The 19,283-nt window shown below is 35.5% G+C and overlaps 1 protein-coding gene across 5 annotated transcripts in view; it reads right to left on the bottom strand.

Annotated features, from left to right (window-relative positions):
* Positions 1-19,283, bottom strand: part of LOC136835471 (beta-1,4-mannosyl-glycoprotein 4-beta-N-acetylglucosaminyltransferase-like) — a 500,376-nt gene that overhangs the window by 32,574 nt on the left and 448,519 nt on the right. For 2 of the 5 annotated variants that reach the window (XM_067099036.1, XM_067099033.1), the window contains exons 1-2: positions 5,273-5,389; positions 1,126-1,202 (exon numbers count right to left, since the gene is read on the bottom strand). In XM_067099036.1, coding sequence (XP_066955137.1) covers positions 1,126-1,182 — 57 coding nt within the window. In that variant the 5' untranslated portion in view covers positions 1,183-1,202; positions 5,273-5,389. Of the gene's footprint in view, positions 1-1,125; positions 1,203-2,363; positions 2,551-5,272; positions 5,390-5,446; positions 5,577-19,283 lie in introns of those variants that run through there. The other 3 variants (XM_067099037.1, XM_067099035.1, XM_067099034.1) reach the window with 3 other exon arrangements.

The following is a 19,283-nucleotide window of genomic DNA, read 5'->3' on the forward strand; positions in this document are numbered from 1 at the left end:
GATAGAGCTTGCAGGTTAGGAAACAGCAGAATTCCACAAGGACAAAATATGGGTATCCAATAGGGGTAAAAGCATGTGTTGCTTTTACCCCCATGAGGGATTTTTGAATAATGTGCAATTTTCTGCTTATTTTCATTATAAGAAAGTTGACAAAGTAGCTGAGTAATATCAGAAAGCAATTATGCTTTCCATAAGAGATGGGAATTCAAGTCAAAGATTTTTTGCATCTAATATTATTACGAGAAAATTTCATGTGAAAATGTTAATAATGATGACAACAAAAACAGCTAGTTGACAGAATTGTTAGAGGAAAAAGTGTAAAGCAGGGTGGAAAAATCTCCATTTTGAATAAAATATTTGGGAATGCCTTAAGGCAACACCTTATACAGTCTGTTTGCTATCATGATTCCAGGAAAAACACTTTTCAAGTACTCACTCATCCTAAAACTAGATGATATATAACTTCAAAGCATTCTATAGTTACCTGGACATCTAAGAGGCAAACCAATACTTGAAACACCTCACTTGGCCATAAGAGCAGTCAACAAATTTACCTTGTAGGATCCCTGATCATCATGGATAAACCTTAGGAGCATCCTTTATTATTACCCATGAGTTTGGTTTTTGAGTGACTCATCAGTGAGACCATGTTCTTCCCTTTGAAGGACAAGTCACTAAGAAACTACACAACAGAGCAATAAAGGACACAAACATCTGAAAATATGCAATAAATGCTTTTTTTTACAAGTGATCCATATTGAAATAAAAACCTAAGAGATAAGTACACATTCTGCTGACAGTGCAGATTACAAAATTTTCAGATAGTTACGGGTTCTGGGTAACCTTCCTGGAAATGAAAGCTACAGAAGGGAGGAAAGAACTGTTACATGAAAGGAGAAGTTACATCTTAATGCCAAGAAAGAACAGGCAGTAGGAGGAGCTTTGGTATGTGAATGCACTTCCATATGGGAGATGACACATCTAAATAGCTAACAATTGCTAACTCGTGAATCAGGACTTGCTTTCTTTGTCTTGACTTGTTAAACAGTGAGTTTGTACTTAGTATCAACACCAAAAATCACCAAGTTCTAATTAGTCAGTCACTGAAAAGAAAATTATACTTACCTGTGATACAATGAAGGCCAATGCTACACATCGATACCGTATCCTGAGTCGAACCATTTTTCCATGGGTCTAACGGACTGTAAGAAACAGGAAATGAATTTAAGTGAAAAACAATTTCTGTTTACAGGGTTCTACTGAAGTAAAATTCTTAAATGTAGAAGGAAATTTGCAATTCAAAATTCTAAACAAAAACAGTTACAGAGCAATGAAAAGTTACATATTTTTGTATACCACACTGTAACATTAAAAACAAGAGGCCCACAGGCAACACTGCTCATCTGAGCCACCTTGCAGTACTTATGTAATTATGATTTTTTCTATGGCACCTTGGGTTAAGGTAGTACATGTAATATTTTCTCCAATCACTATTGCTTAAATATGGTAAAAAAAAAACAAACTATGTATACATGTACTGTAGTATCAATACAGGTACCATGAATATATTCTCTTTCCCTATAGTTATACTGTACTGTAAACTATAAATGTGTATTGAACTGTACTGTATTGTATATGATTTGTAAACAATCAAAGATGAAAATAAAAAGCAGGTACTGTACACAAACTAGGTTTCCTCTTTCTAAACCAACCTTATCAGCCATAAGGGAACACTGAATTGGATTTTAAAGTACTGTCTTTTTGTTCAAACTGACTGGACCTTCTAATTTCAGAGTCACTGGTTATTAAGAGGATGAAACCGGAACTGAACAACTCCGTCTGATATTCAACTAGCTATACTGTAGTGTGATTTCATAGTAGGTACACAAATGGACTGTCAGACATTTTACTTTGTTTGTGGTAGTCTGTTTACATTTCACCTTATTTTTATTTTATGTTTGCATTTGTTTTTTTGTTTATTATTTTCGTAATTTTATGATTCATTTTTAGTTAGTATTTAATATTCCTTTTATGTTTTGTTAGCTTTTTACCTAAAGCACATACAACATATCATCAAAGGCTGAACAAAACATGAAAAGCCACTGTTTGAAAATACCAAAATAAAAAAACCTACTACAATTAACTTCCAATTTAATATAACAAATGTGTCAAAAAACTGAAATGTAATGGTTTCCCATTACATACAGTAAAAATCATTCTACCCTTAAGAACTATTGCATGAAGTGGCATAGGGAAGAAAAACTATATACCAAACTTTCTTTTACTAACACAGTTCAGTGCTTCAACATGCAATAAAAAAGTACATACATCTAAGTCTACACTGTAATTTCCTGATGGCTAACCTTTACTTTCCTCCCATGCACAGAAGCTTTCCTTGATTCCAATGACAGGGTTACACCACATTCCATTTCTTTCCCCTTTCTTTTTTTCCTCTAAGCTAAGGCAAATAAGTACTCTATGACCTATCCTGTCTGGAACAGAACATTTAGGCCAAAGGCCAAGTGCTGGGCCCTATGAGGTCATTCAGTGCTGAAAATAATTTTGAAACAATTGTTAGGAGAGGGTGGAAAGTAAGATGAAAGAAGAGAATATGAATAGAGGTGTAATAAAAGGAATGAAAGAGGTTGCAGCTAGGGGCCATAAGGATGCTGGAAAGAACCTTAAGTAATGTCTACAGTGCACTAACAGCACTACCTCCCATATCCTATCAATCTTTACATAAAAAGCTATACCAACCTTACAAGTTCACAGCAACACCTTAGGACATATAAGCTACAATTTCCAAACAAATAAGCACTGGATCTAAAATCTTATTAAAGTATGCCTACAAAAGGAAAGAATACTGAGCTATCAGCAACATTTCATGTGTTCAAACTGGTTTTGCCACACTAAGCACTTCCTGCCAAGCATACTCTTAAAAGAGATATTACTAGTAGCAGTGCAAATGCCAGTACTGTAATTCTCTTGCTATATAAAATAATATACTGAGTGATGGTACATGAATAAGGATACAAGGCTCTAGATAAAACAAGTGAGTTGTAAACTTTACTTCTGATCCGTTATCTAATACTCTAAACTATATCACCTAATTAATTAAAATTAATCTTGCCTGTAACGCTGTTGCCATTTAACTTATCCTTGTATACGTAACTCTTCAAATTTTCTTCCTCTAATTAACTTTGCTTGAAAAATTAATTAACTATAAAGTCTGAGTAACTTACAACAATTCAGCCTCAAAGACTTGCAACTGGTATGAAATTCTGTATAAATGAAGATAACTCTTTACTTACTCAGGGGATAAGTTCCTCAAGATATCTAGTAAATAGATCATAATTTCCCAACATGAATCAATGGTAATGGGAGGGTTGGGTTCCAAGGCAGTGGGAAATTACCTGTTTTTGGGGGTTCTGATAAGAAATATTATGTGAATATCAAAAATAACATAGAGCACTAAACCATAAGTTTTCCATGTTTTCATCATCACCTGACCTTCATTCTCTTTGTTCTCCTTCTAATTTGTGCTGCTGGTTGTTAAGTTAGAGATATGGCACTACCTAAGTAAACACTAAAAGGTATAGTGATAGTCACTTACAAAATGAAGTGTAGTAGTAACATGTTGATTTTAAGTAACAAATAGTAAAGTAGAAACAAGTTAATTTCCAGTAACAATAAATAAGGTAGTAACTCTATAATAATACTCTGGTGAGAATTTAACATGGGCATTGGATTTTATGACAGCAGTAATTAGTTTGTTACTATAGAATTGTTTTCAAGTGATCAATGCTTACAGGGTATGTAATTATCTTGGAATGAACCCAACCATTCAAAATTAAGTAAGTGACATTAAAATAAAAATCTTATAAGCTAAGCAGCAATGCATAAGTGAAATAAGTTTCTGATAAAGGAATAATATACAGGACGAATAACAAGAAAAATTAATGTGGACATGCAGCAAGCATGTGTTAATTTTGTGTCATAAAAGCCTTGCACCCCATAAATGGGTAGTGCCACCACTGCACCTCAAATAGTGCACTGTTGCACTGCTGAAGTGTTTGCAGTGTCCCTTTGGCCCATCTGCAGCCACCTTTAGTTCCATTCATGTATCCTTTCTTTAATTTTGCAGTTCAAACTCTCCAATTATTTCTTCTTAGGGCAAATCTTCCCCCAGTCCCACCTTTAGATTTGCACTTAATCTTTTATTTTTTGTATCTCATATCTCCGATGTTCGAGTCTCCGGCCGGCTGATGAAGAATTAGAGAAATTTATTTCTGGTGACAGAAATTCATTTCTCGCTATAATGTGTTTCGGATTCCACAATAAGCTGTAGATCCCGTTGCTAAGTAACCAATTGGTTCTTAGCCACGTAAGATAAGTCTAATCCTTCGGGCCAGCCCTAGGAGACCTGTTAATCAGCTCGGTGGTCTGGTAAAACTAAGGTATACTTAACTCTGTTTTTCAGGCAGGGAATGGCCGAGAGTACCCCAGTGCTTGGCTTGATGGCCTTAATTTAATAATATTAAAATTCAAGACTAACATCAATCTTCAAGAACTTTTGCACCATCCCAGGGAGAATAGTACTTTGTCGGTCTCCTCCGAGCAACAGTAGGAATAACCAGACATACTTGAATGAGAACTATGACATAAGAGGCTGGAGATCAGTGGAGATGTGTGGAAAATAAAGCACATGGACCACAAGAGTAGCATGACTTCACCAAGGCCCTTTTATGTCATACAGCATTGATGATGATAATCTAGCAAAATAGGCTATTGGTTTAAAAGTACTCAGCCTCTGTTCCATTTTCTCCACCTACTTCTCTTGCATTTTTGTAAATTTCACCCTTCCCACTGAAGCAAATTCACTCCTTTTTGATCTTCCCCAAATTCAAAACCTGTTTTCTACAAAGGTCAGTGCTAACACCACAGGCTATAGATGCTAGCTCTTAGACTAAGGTAGGGGTTCGGAAACTTAAAATAAAATGTTTTGCACCAGCAATAATGATAAAAAATACAAAACACATAAAACTCCTAATAAATAGTAGGAAACATATACTGAGTAAGTATCTCGCGAGAAATTTGGCTTCCCTAACCTACAGCATGCCTAAGCTTTTGCTACGTTCCAAGAAGAACAGCCTATGCCAGGTTAGGATACCTAGTATTTTCACAGGCTGTTATGCGTAAGTGGTTTGGTAAGTACATTGCACATTCAATGATATGCATGTTATGACACTTGTGGGGCAGGTATAATACTCACTCTCCATACGTAACGAGAAAAATTAAGTAACTTTCACCAGATCGAACTGGTCATCTGTTTCGTGCACCCAGTGTTTACATTCTACATGCCATTCGCTCACGAGTCACGAATTGTGCCAACACTTGGATGCGTTCCTTACTAAAAATTCCACAAAATAAATCATAATTCAATTACCTCAACGTTACATGTACGCGTAAAAAGCACATAAGAATTAATTTTCACTTAATATGATAACTGATGACGTGAAAATATATGGGATTTCTTTCCGTAAAAACAGTACTGCCTGAAAATTTGAATAGAAAACTGCACAATCACTACTGCTTGACGACTGTGGTTTTCCTGTTGTCTCTTAGGTATCATTAGTGAGATAAACTGTTTTAAATTAACCAACGGCCTTGCCTAAAGGTAGCACGTAGGTATGGTAAAGTGTTAAACAGTATGAGAGGTCTAGTGTGAACCTTTAGACTCTCCATCAACATGTTATTATTCCTTTTAAATTACAACCGTAACGAAAGCTCATATCACTTAGTTATGGCTGTATCAACAATACTGCATCGATAAAATCCTATAGATTTTTCACGTTAGAAATCTGACAGTACTAAAGTACATTATACCTTGCTTCAGTTCTGAGCTAAAAAAAGGGGTTCCACCGATCTAGAGACCAGTGCTTCAATTTCTTTCCAATGTCTTCCGTTTACATTTTTTTTCTTTCATGTCATCGTTTCCAATTCATCTTCCCATATTCGAGGAGAACCATTCCTTTGAATCATTACATGTGCTGAAGACCATAGCTTCACAGGTTTCCTTCGTGATACTGAAGAACATTTCTTTAAAGTCTACTGCGAGTTTCAAAACTCCAACCGTAATGAGTGGGGGAAGACAAGCCCTGTGAGAATGTTCAGTCTCTAGTAACAATTTCATTTGCAATGCAGGCGCACCGACAGAGACATGCTTGTTCTTAATGATAGATTAAGCTTGCCATCTGCAAGCAAATCTGTGTTTGAGTCTATTTATACTTTCATGTTTCTGTTGTCAGGAATAATTTCCTTCGACATCTTGCTTATGATCAACATAAGACATTAGTCAGTAAACTGAATACCAATTAATACATTATCAGCCTAGCGATATAACCTTTATGCCAGAAAGCTTTATATATTATATATATATATATATATATATATATATATATATATATATATATATATATATATATATATATATCAAATGTGTATATATGTGTATATATATATATATATATATATTTTATATACAAAATATATATATATATCAAACTAATAGGTAAAGTTTTTTCTTTACAAAACGCACATACGCGCGTAACGTTTTAACTACCACAGGAAAGGCGAATTTGTCTCCTAAATGGCTGCTCAAGCAATCTCCTTCGGCAAAAAGTTCGAGAGGTTGTAAATATTTCAAAGCTGTGGAAAATTATTTATTTAATAATGAAGGTATAAAAACCTACTGGTTGCACAGAATATCCTCAAGAAAATATAAAGTATCTAGGTTGAGTACAAAGGATAGCAAAGACGAACTGTTGAGGGTATGAAAAGGTGTTCGGATAGGGACTTGGGAGTTGGAGATACACTGTCTATAATGATCATCTATAGGTATTCGTGGGGAGAGAAACTGTACAAGAAAAGACAAGCTCAAAAGAACTACATCGAGGATCAAATTATGTCAAACTCAAACGCACTTTTTTTGGTGCGTAAACTTTTAATAAACAAGAGATTAATAACTGCGCTGAGTGAAAATAACTGTTTTTTATACAACAAATGGAAAACGGGCGTAAGCCTTTCCCTCACTATTGTTATATCAATGTTAGTATAACCCAAGGTCTAAAGAATACCAACATTGACTCTAGTTCCTCCGTTTTCGTTAGCAATTTCAAATATACTCCTCAAGACTTACTCTCGGCAAACAATTTTGCCGTTTTATAGGAATATAGTGATACTGTAAAAGAATTCTATTTTCATGAAAGTATCATAGACTTCGATTTAATTCCTCTTCCGTTTCAAATTTCGTACCTTTGAGACGGATCATATTATCGAGGTTACATCATCTCTTTTATAATTCACTTGGGCGTTTCTTCCCATTGCCAAATTTGCTGCACTCTATAAAAACAAGAAAACAGTCTTCATTAACATACAGTAAATTAAAGAGAATCTAAATATTCAAGACAACGATGTCCCCGAATGGTAATCAAGTCTGACATCAAAATTTAACCAAGCCCACATCTACAGGTAAAGAAATGCATATGTACATAAATATGACAAATCAAAACAACACCTGGCAATATGTCGACTTCTTGTTCAATGCAAAATGCAGGCTTTTCTGGAGTCGGTATACAAAACTGACACCATTTCAATCACGTAAAACAATGTGGCATTTATACCTACCCCAAACCGAGTCATCTTTATTTCATTAAAAAGTAGTTCCTCGAGAAAAGGTTAGTTTTCTTCGGAGTTTCAAAGCGATAAAAAAATTATAACAAGTAAAAAATGCGCCGAAGTTTCTTCGGCACAATCGAGTTTTCTGTACAGCCGCCTAAACGTATAATCAAGGACACCGAAAACAGATCTATCTTTCGGTGGTCTCGGTATAACGCTGTATGAGCCGCGGTCCAAGAAACTTTAACTACGGCCCGGTGGTGGCCTATCCTATATCGTTGCCAGAAGAACGATTATGGCTAACTTTAACCTTAAATAAAATAAAAACTACTGAGGCCAGAGGGTTGCAATTTAGTATGTTTGATGATTGGAGGGTGGATGATCAACATACCAATTTACAGACCTCCAGCCTCAGTAGTTTTTAAGATCTGAGGGCGGACAGAAAAAGTGCGGACAGACAGACAAAGCCGGCACACTAGTTTTCTTTTGCAGAAAACTAAAAAGTATTCGATGATCGTGTGTTGTGATTAACTGAAATTCGCTTTGAAAAATAAAAAACCTGAGAGATGTCTTACAAATAGCGAGTACAAAGGAACGTTTCTGTGTACAGAGAAAAAATGACTCGTCTCTTAAGAAGTACCGGATCACACTCGTGCAGCACAAAATTTGATTGACTCGATTAGTTAGCTGTGAAATCATATTCGTACCAACGTTTCCGTGGCTTTTACGAAGTTCCAAAAGCTGGAACAATTCCTTTTTTTATTTTTATTTTAAATTAAGCCCCACTCAGTTTATCTCTCTTTCCCGTGCTTATTCCTATCGGGCCTGGGCTAGGCAAGGACATACAGATGCCATCCAGTCGGTCTCTAAGCACAAACATCAGTCTTGGTAAAGGTAACTGATAAAGGTATGCTCAAAATGAAGATCTGAATTATATATGATGAACTCAGTGGCTAAAATCGGACAAAGCAACGGTCGAACTATCAATATTATACTTTTGTAAAGTTTGATACACAAACAGACAAGGCATAAGACTCTTTGGTATACTAACGCAGTCACAAACCATCAATACGATTACTTGTGAAAACATACGAATCACCACTGTGACCAAGTTACACTGACTGATACAACTGCATACAAATGATTAATATTACCAAGGGTAAACCGTGATAAAGCACCATGCAAAGGATAATTATTTTCTGGTAAAAGGAAGCCTAATACAGCAACAGGCAAACAACCAATATAGCCACTTTCTGCTACGGAAATTTGGTTAAACATTTGATACTCCTTCAAGAAAAGTTACGTTGAAGAAGCATAACATTCTTTTCCAAACACTGTAAGAAACTCCCTTCATTGCAAAAAAAAAAAGTATATAGTAACAATAATGCACAAAAATTACAGGTATCATACTTTAACGACTTCCTGTACCATTAATTTTTCCAAGGAAAACATAAGCAGGGTGAAGTTTCAAAAGCTTGGTGGTTGAAGGAAACACATCGAACTTAACAATTCGGTGATTTATAGTATTCACAACGTTGCTGCTAGAACGCGTAAACACACACACATGTATATACATACACATACATATATATATATATATACATTCATACATACATATATATATATATTTATATATATATATATATATATATATATATATATATATATATATATATATATATATATATATATATATAATGCGTAATGTATATATAGGTCAACTGACAAACAGTAAACATGCCATTTGATTACCAAACGTCAGGCTTCATGGGACAATCCTGTCCCATGAAGAACAATGAGAGGACTGACCATAAGCCAATTGTATTAGGATCCTCTGTCATTTGCAAGGGACCCTGAGCCCTGGTCGATCTGGTCATGAATCCACTCATCCGCTGATCCATTCATCAGCGATAACGACTAATCATCCGTCTTGCAGGACGCTGCTGAATAAACAAAAGTTGGAATTGGAACGAGAAAAGCTAATCAGGGCAGTCCTTTTCGACCTACCAAGTGAAAATGTCATGAGGCAATAATACAAATTATTTTGATTTTCATATTGGGTGTAGAGTATAGAAGTTGATTGAATGACAAGCCAATCTCTCTCTCTCTCTCTCTCTCTCTCTCTCTCTCTCTCTCTCTCTCTCTCTCTCTCTCTCTTGATACTTTGCATGCATGAGTACGTAGTAGTAGTACACATATTTTCTGAGCACCTGACCCCTATCAGTCCTTTCGGAAAGAAAGTTTACAATATACTAGGTAAGCACGGAAAAGAAGCAATAATTTCTTCAATGTTTACACACGTTAGTTTACCAAGCATTGTTAGAACTGGTTTTCACTTGCTTATATTTACATGATTAATTGTAACTGTGCGATAGCAGACTGTGGCCAAGGTGCGCATTTCTCTCTTCTTTTGCAGGTTTATGTACAGTATTTACCGCCACGTGAATGTATAGCAAGGAAATAAAAAACTTCACAATTTCGAGGTTAGATTTCGTTGACCAGTGACACGAAGACAGAAATTACTTTTAACAAAGAAGTGACGGCACCCTTTGCGATGGGACAGAATAAAGCCAGTAACCTGATTGAATGAGAGGGAAAATTGCTTTACAAGTAGCAGAGGGAAAGAGAGAAAATGAGGTACAAGGTAGACAAGATACTGTGGAAAACAATACTTATGCTTTTATAATTATTCAATAATTTTGCTTTCAAAGCAAAACAATAGCCAAGACAGGAAATGATAGAGAAACAACGCCCTAGACATTCCACATGCACTGGATTTTTAGATCTCCTAATGAATGGGAATACGACAGCATACGAAAATAACGTAAAGGGGTCTGTTGTAAGAAATGGGTCTCAGTGAGGCTGTAAACAGAAAAAAAACCGAGCGAGAAACATTTGTTGAAAAAATATTTTATCATGTTAATGTTCTGTAAATAACAGACTGTCATTAATCCTATCGACTGCACGAAAAAAAAAATTTGTTGCACATAATCATAGACAGGCATTTTTCAGCTACCAATTATATAATCCAATTACAAAATAAATGAAAAGGTTTCATAAACGGAATGAAGCATTCAGTTTATAGATATTTCTGAGTTTTAACGTAAAGCACCTATAACCATTCGATTTAATGGTCTAGAGTAAAGAATTTTAATTTTCATAATGCTTTGTTTCCTAACTTACTGAAGTGATTGCTCTGGACATTGCCTTGAATATTTTGCGAAAAATGTTTCATATTTAAATTTACCGAGTGTCGCAGATATATTCAGGCTTTCACCTAAGTTCAGTTTCTGCGCAGTTTCTCAGAATTTCTAAACGCCGGTGGGAAAAGCATCATGGGAATGTAGCAGCTGCAGCAAAGATGAGAAATGCGTTTTTCCTGGGTGGGTGCAAAGGATGATATGAAGATTTCTTACGCGAAAAGTGTTTGGTATCATTAGACTAATTGTACCTTTGAGTGCTGCTGACGACATGGTATTTTCGAAACGGGGCACTTATCGGAAGGCAATATCTCTGTTTTTATTTAGCAGATGTGGGTTTTTGAAACCTATTTCCGAACGGCGCCAACTCAGGCGATATATGCACTTCCTGTTTGCGCCAACTCTAAAAATGCCTCGATACAATCAACTGAAAAATTAATTTTTGTTAAAACATATAATGCTGCTAACGGGTGGCGACTTTATTAAATTAATTCATGCTTCCTGCCGTGAATCACGTAGGTAACTATCTATTCAATACGTCAAACATTTTTCAGGATGATGAAAGGGACTGTAATTAAAATGAAAAAAATTATGACTTAGTTTGAGAAATATATGTTGATGCACAGCTTTCACCGAAAGAGAAAAAGTGAAACGAAATTAATAATGCAAAAAAAAAAAAATTACCATGATATCCAGGAAATTTGCACATAATTTAAATGAGAAAAATACGAATACCTCAAAGGAGTAAAGAAACATCTGAATCTTGTTAATGCAAATATTATAAGCAAGGAACCAAGAATTACTAAGGCAAATGAAAAGGCTTATTCCACACACACACACACACACACACACACACACACACACACACACACATATATATATATATATATATATATATATATATATATATATATACATATACACATACACACACACACACACACACACACACACCAGTTAAAAAGATTTTCGTACACTCTACGGGCAAACAAGACGCCAAAATCTTCAGGAAGTACATTTTATCGGCTGCGAAAATGTTGATACGTTGTCTAATTTCTAAGTATGAATATCGCGGGAACAGTATTACACATTATTTGTTTAATTAACAAGACTTGAATAAAACTTTAAAGAATGAATACTGCACTTAAAGACTGGAATTGGAATATCAAAATTAGGCCAAAGGTCAAGCACTATGACCTATTAAGTCATTAAGCGCTGAAACGGAAATGGACAACAAAAAGGTTTGAAAGGTGTAATAGGAGGAGAACCTCGCAGTTGCACTATAAGTAAGATGGAAGAAAGAAAAAATGAACGGAGGTACAGTGAAAAGAACGAAAGAGATTGCAGTTGAGGCCGAAGGGACGCTGCAAAGAACATTAAGTAATACCTACAATGCACCGCGTGAGGTGCACTGTCGGCACTACCTTCTACGGGGCACTTAAAGATTGAATGGCCTGAATTATGAATTTAGGCTTGAAGCCGAACACTGGGTTGCACTCGAGAGTTTCATGAAATATCTTAGCAATCAAACGGTGTAATCATATCGTCAAAACATCTGTATATGCAAAAAATTAATTATTTCAAGGGGCTAACTTCATTATTCCTTTATACGGTAAATGATTGCAACATCAGAAACCGTGTGTATGTAAATCATGTAAAATATATTTATCTATCCAATATGTATCAATATACACACGGGTAAATGATACGTGAACATCAGAAACCGTGTGTATGTAAATCATACGTAAAATATATTTATCTATCCAATATGTATCTGTATATGTATGTATATATATATATATATATATATATATATATATATATATATATATATATATAATATATATATATATATATATATATATATATATATATATATATATATATATATATATATATATATATATATATATATATATATATATATATTTAACTGACGTAATTGTATTTCAACATATTCAAGCTTTAGTGAATCTTATTTGGCATCATGGCTTCCAGTCATGAGACTATAGCAGTTGAGCATTTTCATTTCTGTTTGGTAATCTCTTTTCCAAAACTAACTCGAAATTTGACAAGAAAGTATTGAAAATGAATCTTCTGATGGTTAACGTTACGGTTGCTGCCAGAATACGAGGCTTGTTGCAGCGTAGGCTCTACACTGCTCCTCGAAAAACGAAGTAATGTAAGTTAAATGAGGATTCATTTCACCCTAGATTTTAATGCCGAAATATAAATTCATATCTATGAACACACCTACAGAAATATGATTATATATAACTGTCATATACTTAACTTAATATATACTATATATATATATATATATATATATATATATATATATATATATATATATATATATATATATATATATATATATATTATTGGTAAGTCTTACCATACATTCGGTTACAATGTTTCAGCTGTACGTAAATCTGAATGCTCATATTAAGAGTTTTAGGAAAAATTTCCCCTGGTAGACACACACACATATATATAAATGGCTTCCGACAGGTAGCGTTCTGTTCATACCCCTACTTTTTAATTCGTTTATCATGATATGAATTCGAGAAGCAATCGAGTTTGCAACTAAGTAGAAAATTCTTGCAAACTTCTTTAGGTACTACTGAAGATTTTTAAATTAAAAATATCGGAAAGAATAGCGCCGAAGTCAATTAAAAACAAAAGACTCTTTGGATGATCTTGAACTCAGTATCATGGCTGGGTGCTGACCGAATGGTTGCGAGAAAGGAATGGCCTCAGAGTTTATTTGCAGATTACGGATGAAGCGGCAACCAGAAAGATCCCGGACACCTTTTCCACGACTTTCACATCTTCAACTGATGGAAGAATTCAGGGGAACGCAATTAATTGCCAAATGACGCCTCATATAGGACGAGAAAAATAGTCTACTAAAGGTCAATATTCTTTCATGAGACACCCATTGTCCGTCGTCATACTTCAGAAGAATCGTCTGGTGCGTCAGACAGAGACTCGCTGCAAACACGTGTGATATCTTTCCAAAACCAAAGGCTTTGACAGGCACAGGCTTTCTACTGTCAAGTTGACAGAATAGATGTGCAGCTCTGATATCCACGGATATCAGCAAAGAATAGCCCGGGTCATACCTGTCTTCAATTGCGGCTGGCGCAAAAGCGGGTTACACCACTGCAAATGAAAGAAAACTGTAAAACTCTTTGAACAGAGAGAGAGAGAGAGAGAGAGAGAGAGAGAGAGAGAGAGAGAGAGAGAGAGAGAGAGAGAGAGAGGAATGCTTCAGCCTTCAATAGAGTACACCAAGAAGTTGTTAAGTTATAAACATCCTGTAAGGAGAGCAGGACTCCCTTCTGATAAGGAAGTCCCCTTTGCTTACTTTTTAGTTTTTATGCTGAAAAATAAAACTTTAAAGATAAGAGCCTGTTTATACAAAATATGGCTGCCTACTGAACGAGAGTTTCTGCAACCTAGAGCTAACATCAACATCAAAGCCTTGGAAGTTTACATACGGTACCTTTCTCTACTTGTGGCTCATTTCAATTGCTTTTATTGACGGGGTGGGACACTGGGCTACATTACAGTTCTTTGAACATTAGAGTTATTTACTGCTAAAGAACATTTACCTAGTAAATGAAAAATCAGTTACTTCGGCAAGAAAAAAAAATACGGTGCCAAATAACTGGAAAGCTTCATGATCCCTGTATTAATACTATGCAAAGCTAATTATCAAGGTACAACGTTGTACTACTGAAATAACCGTAAATTTATTTAAAATACTGAAATATCAAAATAAATATATGATGATCACATGTAGGAATACGGTTAAAAATTGTGAAAAGGAAAAGCGGAGAAGATCTTTTTTCACTACGTCCAGGCATACGATTTTATAAAGAAACCTTAAAGCTATAAAGACGTAGTGGAAAATGCACAGGGTAACACCCAATCAACTAACAGAAGGTTCAATTTAAACAAAACAGCCATTAAGTCATCTATCCCAAATACATTCCAAAGAAAGCTATGTCTATTATTCTTTCACTCAACTGTCTGGGATCTCTATATAAATATCCCAACAAAACCCCGAAATAAAACGCTACTCTCAGCAGTTCCTAAGCGACCTGACTTCATTATAAGTCTTCCGGGAGGATCAGGAGATCCAGAAAGCACGAGGTAAACATCAAAGACCCGTATATGCAAGTTATTCTCTCGCCTCTCCATCCGTGAAATGAAATCATTAGGATCAAGATGGAAAGATAACAAGTAGAACTTGAGTGCCAATCGCGCAGGAAATTGACTTGTGACAAAATACGTCCGTCACCGTTTCTGAAATTTAATTACAAATTACAATTAGAATATAGAAAATACAGTGTCATTCATAATTTTTTCTAATGATATTGAAAATGTTTTTTCTACTCCGATTTAATTTCTTACTGTTCTTTAAGAACAATATTTCCACGATTCCCTTTAAACTCGCAAAGCAGACGAATAGTTATATACAAGAATAAGACAGTTTATATGATTTTTTTTATAAAGCAAACGTTTTATTACTAAGGATTAATTTAATTAAAAAATCAAGGCTGAATACTTTCCAGTAAGTTTAATGTTGATGAGCATCACAATCGCAGAGATGTTTATTATCCAGACATTATAACCAAATTTTGTTTCCCTATTAAAAATGACTAAATTAAAGAAAGGATAATAAAAACGTTTTAAAATGAGGGCAAGAGAGGTGTCTTTTGTTGTCTTGAGAAATGGAAAGAAATAACAGATATGTTAAAATTAAGATGGAATGTGCGGGTGGTTTTATTGCACTGTTCAAATATGATTTTAGTCATCTGCATTCACTTGTTTTTTGCATGAAGGTTTTCATAGTTATTCATAAACGAAATTTGATCCTTATTATTATTATTATTATTATTATTATTATTATTATTATTATTATTATTATTATTATTATTATTATTCGCCAAATCAAAGTCCTTCAAAAGAAGGCATCGTGCTTATCCCATATAAAAATGGGAAAAAAGCACGTTAAAACGAAGAAGATAGAAGATGAAAGCTATTCATATAGAACAAGCCCACCATATTACAAAGAATATGCTGTTCATTCGGAAGAAGTAACATTAAAGGGAAATACAATAAGATGAGATCAGTTATCAGAGAAACAGATAATTGAACAAATAAATAAATAATAAATAATTATTAAAATACAAGGAAAATTGTATGAGGGCAGTAATGCACTGCATCTTCGCTTGAACTTCCGAAGTTTATTAAGGTAGTAATGCAATGCATCTTCGCTTGAACTTCCGAAGCTCCAACTGCACGACATCCTCTGGGAGGCTGTTCCACAGACCAACAGTGTGAGGAATAAAGGAACTCTGAAACTGAGAAGTTCGACAGCGAGACACATTTACTGCATATTGGTGCTGCTGCTCACCGAATCTGGTTGCTCTCGGCAGGAAAAGGGGATCAGGGATTAATTGTGAAAGTGAAAGATCTCTGTTAAAATACAACTTATGAAAAATTGCCAAACAAGAGAAAATCCGTCGGTGGTCCAAGTCATAACTGCTATTATTATGAAACAGAAACTTAACCACCACGAACCACTCGACCTAAAAGAGGTAAATCTTGCACAGGTATCAAAAGATGAGTTTTACAATTTTGATGGCTTGCGAGAAAATTTTTGCATATCTTAAGCACCCCACTTTGCACTTATTTTTATACTATTTAATAATTAAAGCAGGCTAATCCAAACAATTTCTCACTGATAAAATTAAACACTTGATCGCAAAGGTTTATAAAAATGCATTTTGCTCTTTCCATTGTAAAACGTTCATCGGACATGAGTAGAAATTCCGTCGACTGGTGTTCTCAATCACTGAAGAACAATAGACAACTAAGCGCAGCCTATATACAGTAAAATTATAAGACACACATATAAATACATAAATGTGTACAATTACCTAACTAGGAAAAGAACCCGGGCTCGAGCCCTGGGCAAGACCAGAACTATGTGGGAACCACCATTTCATATATACAAAAGTAGCCCGCCACAGATTCAGCTTTCACTCCCAGTCTTTTCAATCACGGGCAATGTACAGTCGGTATCACAACTTTTTCTCCTGGCAAACTCAATCCTTAGTCTATAATACCCTAACTAACACACTTATACTTGTGCAACCATCCCAAGAGTCTTCCTGATATGACAAGCACTATTTCTACCTAGCTATATGCTCAGTTCGGCTGTTCTAAGACAATCATCCTGTATATATATATATATATATATATATATATATATATATATATATATATATATATATATATATATATACACACACTACACACACACACATATATATATATATATATATATATATATATATATATATGTATATATGTATATGTATGTTTATATATGATATATCTGTGTCTGTGTGAACAACGAAACGCCCTGTCTACCTGGATGAACATCAAACCCTTTATACAATCTGAAATAAAAAATAGGATAGGCACTGCTGATAATGAAATCGAATTACATTTCGAGTCACTGAACATGTCTAGATTAAACGCCTGTATTAAATCACATTATGCTAAAGGCCTCATCATGAATCTATAATAAATTTCATCAACGACTTTGCTGGGAAATGTCAGGGCCTTTGGAATAAAACAAAGGCCAATGAAACACGGACGATTGCACACGCCCGTATCCGACATCAGACGAAAGATGAAACCAGTATAAAAACAAGTGAAAAATGCGCAGAAGTTTCTTCGGCGCAATCCAGTTTTCTGTACATCGTATAATCAGGGCCACCGAATACAGATCTAACTTTCGGTGGTCTCGGTATAATGCTGTATGAGCCGTAGCCCATGAAACTTTAACCACGGGCCGGTAGTGGTCTATCCTATATCGCTGCCAGAAGAACGATTATGGCTAACTTCAACCTAAATAAAAACTGCTGAGGATAGAGGGCTGCGATTTGCTATGTTTGATGACTGGAGGGTGGATGATCAACATACCAATTTGCAATCCTCTAGCCTCGGTAGTTTTTAGGATCTGAGGGCGTACAGAAAAGTGCGGACGGACAGACAAAGTCGGCACATTAGTTTTCTTTTCAGAAAACTAAAAGGGACCGAGACCACAAACCTCTGCCAAGGCTGAACAATCCATCTTCTATATGGTTCCTTCTCCTGAAAGCAATGTTCCTATCTCTCCCAAAATCTTATAATTTATGGCTAGTAATGAGTATCACCTATAGTAAATGTTTTTTTTTAATAGAAATCCACGTAATTGTTTTGGGAATCTTGTTTAACAATCAGACAGATAACAATAAAAATACAAACAAAACAATAACATTTCCTCAATTCTTAACTGGTCTGTCACTTTCAGTATGAAATTGACTTCACGCTGCACATCGGCATCGTAATAGGATTGTGAATGTCAAGTATGATATCTCTATCTCGTATAGTTCAAAAGTCATAGTCAAGGTTAAATTACTATTTGACACCATGATCTCAATCTGCACACTGACATATACTGCAGAACTTACAGCCAAGGAAATTCCTATTTCACCTCTGACTTTTCAGTATGACCTTGACATCACTATGCAAAACTTCATCATAGTTTAGTATGCCAAATATTAAGCCAAAAAAATTATTTAATGTGGAAATCACTATACCTTGGGAATAACTTATACCCAGGGATAATAGGTAAGTGCCTCTACACCAAAACCAAAGGCCCAGGTTCGAATCCTGGACAGGTAGACGCACTTGACAATTATATTTCTCCTTGGATGTAAGTGTCCACGTGTGTATGTATGTATGTATGTATATTGTTATAACTGAAGGCCTTCTGCCACATTGGTCCCTTTGTTCTCCCTGAAGGGGTCCAAGGAAATTTAACTTATTCCTGCCACAAGGGGACGCTTGGCAGGAGATTTTGAATTTACCCAAGCTGTGGTGCCCTGCTCCAAGTCTCACCACTCATACCCATCCTAGAACAGACTACTCCCCTGGGGTCTTTCATTTTTAGACGTCTCTGCAAGACACTAGTGCTATTTGGCACCCCCCACAAGCTGGGGACAAAGATGCCAAACTAGGCCTAAAAGCACGAGGATCCAGAGTCGATGACTAACGGGGCATTCCTTCACAATAAATTCTCCAGCCCCCCCTTGAAGGACCTGGGGAGATGGTTGAAGGAGCGGTCGTCCTTCTTCCTTTTCTGACTTCCCGTTGCTAAGTAACCCTAGGAGAGCTGTTAATCAGCTCAGTGGTCTGGTAAAACTAAGGTATACTTTTCCAACCGTGCCGGGTGTGCCAGCAGTTGCTCCGTCCGGTTGATCACTTAGTGTCCCCTCTCTAAAAGATGAGCTACAGTTGTCCTATAAAGGTAGGTGTCTGTATGAAGACCTCAACTCC

Source organism: Macrobrachium rosenbergii, chromosome 55 (genome assembly GCF_040412425.1).
Source record: "Macrobrachium rosenbergii isolate ZJJX-2024 chromosome 55, ASM4041242v1, whole genome shotgun sequence".
Taxonomy (NCBI): Eukaryota; Metazoa; Arthropoda; class Malacostraca; order Decapoda; family Palaemonidae; genus Macrobrachium; species Macrobrachium rosenbergii.